This window comes from Mustela lutreola, chromosome 7, assembly GCF_030435805.1.
Source record: "Mustela lutreola isolate mMusLut2 chromosome 7, mMusLut2.pri, whole genome shotgun sequence".
Taxonomy (NCBI): domain Eukaryota; kingdom Metazoa; phylum Chordata; class Mammalia; order Carnivora; family Mustelidae; genus Mustela; species Mustela lutreola.
The window spans coordinates 61,553,083-61,560,437 of NC_081296.1; the positions used below are offsets into that span (position 1 = coordinate 61,553,083).

The 7,355-nt window shown below is 47.7% G+C and overlaps 1 protein-coding gene across 1 annotated transcript; it reads right to left on the reverse strand.

The window, feature by feature from the left end:
- Nucleotides 1-372: 372 nt before the first annotated feature.
- On the reverse strand, nucleotides 373-3,838 carry GJD2 (gap junction protein delta 2). The gene is made up of 2 exons (XM_059181100.1): nucleotides 3,043-3,838; nucleotides 373-1,986 (listed from the first exon to the last, which is right to left on the reverse strand). The coding sequence occupies exons 1-2, from the start codon at nucleotides 3,111-3,113 to the stop codon at nucleotides 1,092-1,094; spliced, it is 966 nt and encodes a 321-aa protein (XP_059037083.1). The 5' UTR covers nucleotides 3,114-3,838; the 3' UTR covers nucleotides 373-1,091.
- Between the last annotated feature and the right edge of the window lie 3,517 nt (nucleotides 3,839-7,355).

A 7,355-nucleotide genomic window follows, 5' to 3' on the forward strand; every position in this document is an offset into this window, starting at 1 on the left:
GTGTTTCGTTCCAGGTTTCTTAAGCTAGGTCTTGTGTATGTGTTTCAGAAATAACTGAAAAAATGATAAATTGAGATTCACATGGGCTGATTAAGGTCTCTGGTGTGAGCACACAGGTAAATTCAAACCATGGCAAAATGATGTGCAGCTGTGTTGCACAACGGAACTATGTAAGAAAATGAGTGAAATATACCAGTTAGAAATTCTGTGGCTCAGGTTGACACCCTTGATATTAACAATAATGACAAAATATTTTTAATGCTAGCCAAAGTCCACAAGCTGGAAGGCAGAAATATCCCAAAGCTCATAACCACATGCCTAACAGTGCAACAACCATCTCACAGAAGTGTTATAGCTGCATATTCCAATCCCTCCCTCCCACCCAAACCCTGCCCCTAATAAACAGCACCAGTGCAGTTTGAGTTAGAAAATTGGAAATACTGAGACATTCCGAAGGTTTTCATAATGACTAAGGGCTAGTCGGATGGGGCTTTAATGGAAACCTCTGCCGTGGCCATTCTCCAAAAAGCAACTCCCTGTAATTCTCTCTAGCTTGCAGATAAACCATATTAGGTATACTGTAAGGCCAGATTCAGAAAAAAAGCTGGCATGCTATCCTGGGTTGAGGGAGAGGGGCATGCTAATAAGGGAGGTACATGGAAGATGCCTCAAGGATGTTTGTCCTGCATCCCAGGATGAAGAGATGTGTTGAGACAGGTCACACATTTTGTACCAATGAAATATTTGTCTCATGCCATTTACCAGGATATAGAGCTCAGCAGAGCTAGGTCCTACTTGGTAGCTGTTCAGGTACACTGTTGTCAGGATCAGACTGGGCCATAAACAAAGAGGGCCCCAGGAAGTCCTACTCATTCATCTCATCACTCTAACCCCATGGTTTCGGTAGGAACCGACGGTGTGATGCGTGATCATGTTCTGCTTGCTCTCCTCTTCCACTGATGCAAGGTCTTCTCTTAACCATTTTTGTCCTACATCTCAGTGGTAAATGAAGGCAGGTACAGTCACTCTCTGAGCGCTCATCTGCCTCGGGGCTCCTTTTCATTCCCCAGGCCTTCCCCCAAACTGCCCCTTTACACATAGGCAGAGTCGCTGGACTGAGTCCTGCCAAAATTGGGAACACTGACCCGGGGCAGGTCCTTGTTGCGGATCTCATAGACTGACTTCCTCTTGGCCTGGGCCCCTCGCACAGCCAGCTTGATCTTGCGCCATCCCAAGTGGTTGAGTTCAGCCAGGTTGAGCACAACACAGATGCCACTCACCGCAAACATGAACACTAGAAAGACAGTCTTCTCGGTAGGCCGGGACACATAACATTCCACTTCCTTAATGCAGGGGTAGCGGTCACACTCATACAACCCTGGGACACTGAAGCCATAGAGAAAGTATTGGCCCACCAGAAACCCAATCTCCAGGGCATTTCTGAACACCACTTGGATAATGTAGAAGCGGGAGATGCCTTCCTGCCTTCGGAGCTTGGATCGCGCTGCGGTGCGCAGCCCTGATGGGTGTGGGGTCAGCTCCTTAACCTCTAAACAATCTGGCTCCGTCTCCTTGCTGGTGTTCTCTGTGTTCTGCAGCACCCCATTGACAATGGCATTTTGCAACTTCTTATCTTCTCGTTTGCCACCACCACTGGCTCCACTCCCAGTTCCTCCAGGACCCCCCATGGACTCAGGGGGTTCCCTGTCCAGGGCCAGGAAGACAGTAGAGTAGCGGCGTTCTCGCTGCTTAGCGGACTGGTGCACAGAGTAGGTGATGAAGCAGAGACTGGGGGTACAAACCATTATGATCTGGAAGACCCAGTAACGAATGTGGGAGATAGGGAAGGCGCGGTCATAGCAGGCCTGGTTACAGCCGGGCTGCAGGGTGTTGCACACAAACATGGTCTGCTCATCATCGTACACCGTCTCCCCCACAATGGCCACAATGAGGATCCGGAAGATCACCACCACAGTCAACAGGATCCTGAGCAGGGGAAGAGGGAGGGAGAGAGGTTCTCAAGGGTCTAGTCACTGACTTAAGAAACCCCGGCTCCTCCTTTCCCTGCTCTGGTGTTTGCCAGTCCTTTGACTGGGGAGCTGTCCAACTCTGTGTGGTACTGAGCTGGGAATCTAGGAAATCTTTTTTGGCTCTTCCCTTAATGCTGGTTGCCGGTAGATTGGAAACACTTCATAATACAAGGGTCTCAAGAATGTATATACCTCCATACACTAGATGTGGTGTATGGCAACAGATAGATTTCACCTGCATACATGGAACATACAGAGGCAAAAGGCACACCTTCATTCTGGATATGGCAAATGCACATGGAATATCTGAACAGAGAGTACATGTTTCAAAGTCTATACATAGAGTGTGCATATAACTATCCCAAGTGGATATTTAGTTTACCCTCAGTATAAATATTGAACTTAATGCTTTATATGAACAGCTATGAATAACTATCCACATATATACATATATATATACACACATATATATAGTGTATATACATATGAGTACATATATTATATATGGGAAGACATAAAAGTATCAATTGGAAGTGTGGTTTTCTGAGACCTTAAGTTTAACAGACAAATCAGTTTAGCTTAAGAAATATTTTTGGGGGAAACATACATCTGCTCTGAAGAAAAAATCCATCTCCCTATTTGCCCTTCTCTGTCCAAACACAATCTTGCCTTCCTTGTAGATTCTATTTAGGGAACCGGATGGAGATTGGCTCTGACTCCGGAGAGTGGGGGTACTACGACTGAGCCGACAACTCCTTTCCTAATGAGAGAAGAATCAACCCCCCGGTGGTGCTTCAGGGGGAAGTGATGGAGAGCTGATCAGGGGCAGCTGGGGGAGGGGGATCACTGGACATGGGGTGCACAATTACTCAGGGACACAGGCGCACGGATGGAAGAGGATGGGAAGGGGGCAGTGGATGGGTTGGGGGCTGTCGGGGCTCGGTCTGGACGTGCCAAGGGACTCCCGGGGTAGCCCGACGGGGCCCGCTGACGACCGGCTCAGCGCCCTTACCTCCCGATCATAGTGGAGTGCTGCTGCACCGCGGCTTCCAGCAGCCTCTCCAAGATGGTCCATTCCCCCATCGCTGTGCATCCGGAGGCAGCAGACAAAGACTGGGCAGCACCGGGCACGTTCCCGCTCCTGGCCCCTCCCTGGGCCGCACCTCCCGACTGGGAGCGCTTGACCCCCGATTAAAGAAGCAAACAATTTCTTTTAAAAAAATCCAGGAATCCCCTCTCCCTTTTATTGCACTTAAAAGAGGGAAATGAGGAAAGAAATCGTAGCGATCCCGGATCGATGGGGCAGCTGGCGCGGTGGGAAGAGCGGGCACCAACCTCCCGCGCCGTCCCGGGATCAGGTCTGGAGCCCGCGGATGCCGGGGAGAGGGGCGGGGCGGGGGTGGCAGAGTGCAGGTCCCCGAGCTCTCGCCCGCCCGAGAGAGGTCTCAGCCCCGGGGTTGGGGGCCAGCGAAGGGTCCGGGCACCAGCCCCCGCGCCTAGCACTTCAGCAGGCACCGGGCGCTCCTGGGCTGCCGCCTGCGAGGCCCGGGCGGAGCGCGCGGAGCTGGCTGACAGGCTCCGGAATCCGCGGCCGCCGCCTCTAATCCTCCCTTAAGTAGACTCTGCCTGCGTCACGCCAGGTCGGCGGAGGGGAGCCGAGCGCGGCGCGCGGCTGTCGCTGCGCGCTGGAGCCCGAGGGGCAGGGGACGCGCGCGCGCGGGGAGAGGGGGGCAAGAGTCCTGGGGACCCGGCGGGGAGTGGGGCGACTTCGGGAGGAAGGATCGCGGCGCCCCTCGGGGCTTCTCGAGGCGCACAGGTAACCTCACCTGACCGCCAGTCCCCTGCAGGGGTGGGGGGAGCCGGGAGCAGACGCGTGGGTGAGCGGGGAGGGGCGCGAGTAGGTCGTGTGGCCTCTCTACGTGCGTCCCTCACCTTTTTGCTCTTTGTCTTCGGGGAGACAACCAGAACTCCCTCTCTAAATGGAGATGCTGGTTGGGGGAAGGTGAGTGGGAGCGACCGCAGGACACCTTTAAATCTTCTTTGGAGACTACTGAGTGTGAAAGAGTGAGCCTGCAGTTCCGTGCTTCCGTGGGTCGGATGCTCGATGATCGGGTGAGGGAAGCTCGAGGAGAGTCCACGTAGGCCAAAGCTTAAATGCAGGTTTGAAGCTGTTTCTGGGGAAGGGTCTGTGCACAAGTCTCTACCTAGGAAGTGCCTCGCGTGGGCAACTGGGTGGCAACGATTTAAGGTCTGGCTTCCCTCCGCACAAACGCAGATGCTCTGCTACATTTTTAAAAGAAAACATTTATTTGTTTATTTGTGTGTTTATTTATTTGCTGATGGAGGTACTTCTTAGGTTAACCTTGGTCTGAAACTGAATTTAAGGAGGCCCGATACTCCATTGCCAGAAACAATACCGCTGACAACCTCACCCCATCTTTGCTTGGCTTATCTGGTCTTGGCTTTCTCCTCTCAACCAGCAGATCCTGGTTTCTGTCTTTAAATTTACATTTTGTTGTCAGTTCTATCCAGAGCAACTGCTTAATTGGTTGCTACAAAATAGAAACAATCACACCAGGCTGTTAATTAGCTCAAGGGTCAGTATTACGAGACATAGTAGTTGGGAGTGATTCATATAAATGTACCCAAAGCACACCGGGTAAGTGGTTGTCACCCTTTTAAAAATACAACTTTGTACAAGGGTTGCTAACTCATTCTAGGAGGCTTCATTATCCACAGGGATCATAGCACATAAGTGTATTACATAAATCACACCATGCTAAGCTTTCCGTTCGAGAGCAACCAAGATGTTTGGGTAGCAAGTGGCCCCGGGGTTAGGAGGAAGGGTACCAGGCATGGGCTTGAGTCCACTCACACTGCACTTTTGTGTAAAATAACTTCCAAGGCACAGCTCAATATTCAGTGCAAGAGGGATCAGTGAGATTTCTCCTAGACTGGACACCTTTACCCCAGGGAAGAAGTTTTTCACTGCAGAGAAGTAAAACAGTCTACTAAAAATGGGAAGGGTATAGGTATAGGGTATAGGGTATAAACGGAACATAGGGGCTAAGGCAGATGCCCCTTCTTTCCTGCTGGGCAGGGAAGACACACAAAGATGAGGATGGATGTATATTCTATTATCCAATTCACTTCCAGAAGGAATGGCGATCCCCCTGCTCAGACTTCCCTCCTGCTTCGTTAGACCCTGGCTCCCTATGTTCTTTTCTTTGGCAAACACTTTTGGAGTAAAGGATCTTAGACAGGGGTGAATAAGTGAGACAATCTTGTAGGAAATCTTTCTAGCATCTCCAAATGTCCTAAAATAAGCTGTACAACTCAAAATCATTATTTCTATACTTGTGGCTATACCAAACCCTTGTAGATGATGCTCCTAAGGCCATAGAATGTACGAAATACATTTTAAGTGTTGTTACAATGCAATTTTCAAGCCCCAAATTATGACATTCGTTGGGTATTTTAAAATAGAGCTTAATATGTCATATAGATTCAACATGTGAACACACATATAAACACACATACAGGTTCTCTACGTAGAACCTGTATTTTAAAATACTCATCTGTTAGATCTAGTGGCCTGTTTTTATATGAAAACCTTCTCACCACCACATCTTGAAAACAATGAACTGTTGTTGTTTTTTTTTTAATACTCATCTATTCATTAGAGAGAGAGAGAGAGAGAGAGAGAATGTGAGTGGAAGGGAGTGGAGGGAAAGGGAGAGAGAGAGAACTCTCAAGCAGACCCCCAGCTGATCAGGGCACCCATCATAAGCTGATCCCAGGACCTTGATATTATGACCTGAGCTGAAATCAAGAGTCGGACACCCAACCAACCAAGCCACTCAGGTGCCCTGAGCTGTTTTATTTATTTTTTTTTCCAAATCACTCATAGGTTGTTTTACTTACTACGTTGTGTTTCCTTTTTTGAACCTGATCAATGACACGTTCAATTAATAATTTGCCCCAAGAGTGCTGCATTAAATATGGAGAGGTTCTGTGTAAAGCCAGACATTTCTGAATTTCCTCAGAGGGCTATCTCATCCACTGATTCTCACTGTCTCAATTCCCCTCTGATCGAAGATCCCCACTAAGTCAACTGGGAAGTTTGTTCCTTTAACTTTTATTTAAAACTCCTCTTCCTCTACAAAAGTCATGGTTTTAGATGAAAAACAGTGGAGTTCATAGAATAAACCTGGTTGTACAAAAGACCATTTGGGGGGAATGCATTAAAAAAACAGGCACTGGAGTCCTACCCCAGATCTGTTAAATTAAAGTCTATGGAAGTGAGATTTACGTATCTGTATTTTCATTTAATTGTTGCCAATGACTTTGATAAAAATAAAAAGTTGAGAACTTTTGTTTCTGTGAGTATTTAGGGCAGAAATGGTCCTAGAAATCAGGAAATCCCATCACCTTGTTTCACAGATGTTAAAATCGACCCCCAGATTAGGTGGATTACCTAAAGTTATATAAATAAGGGAAAGGCTAAAAAGAAAAGTGCTATTTAAATGTCCTAAAGAAGAACACCAAATAACTTAAAAGGATGGAAGATATGACCTTAGAAGAAGGAAAAGGGAATTAAAGTGGTTTGGATCATGGGGACATGCCAACCAATAAGTCTCTAAAAGAAAGTAATATCTGGATTGTTGGCCTTGCAAAGGCCAATATCTCACTAAACAGTAATTTCCATTAATAGAACAGGAAAATATTCTCCGCAACTAGTGGAGAAAACTATAAAGGCACATAGCAAAGGGTATGAATATTCTAAAAAGAGGAGAGAATGAAGAATTACTGACAATGATTCAATTTACTACATGGATGTATCTGGATTTGTTCTTATCCTTATATGTGCTTAGAATTTCATTTTCTTCTTAACCACAGATTCCCAGATGAACCTGTTGGCTTTGCATGGTCAAACATTTGGTAAAGGCACCCCCCACTCCCCAGCACTTTGTTGAAGGTGTAAGAATGAAAGTGAACCCACTGACCTCTCCTTTACTGGGCTGTAAATTCTTGGGGAGCTGAAGGCATACCTTACAGAGGTCATGGTACTTTCCACTGTCTTTAGCATTGTGGAGACTTATGTGAAAGAGCAGGGTGGCTTCTCTGGCTCTCTATTCCCCTCAACCCAAGAAAGCTGCCCATTCCCCGAGTAGAGGTGGATCCTGACTCCCCTGTGACCCTAAGTTACATTCAAACTGAGAGGAGAAAATGTTCCCTTTTGCCAAGGGAAAGTCCCTACACATCTGGGGCAGCCTGAGCCCCCTATTAGAAAGCTGTTTTGCTAACCACCAGCCCCCTGTTCTC

What these genes read in the sequence shown, in the direction of transcription:
- GJD2 (XM_059181100.1), bottom strand. Translation starts at nt 3,113, where the DNA reads ATGGGGGAATGGACCATCTTGGAGAGGCTGCTGGAAGCCGCGGTGCAG. An exon ending in CACTCCACTATGATCGGGAG is followed by an intron (nt 1,987 to 3,042) that starts GTAAGGGCGCTG and finishes TCCCCTGCTCAG; the next exon opens with GATCCTGTTGACTGTGGTGG.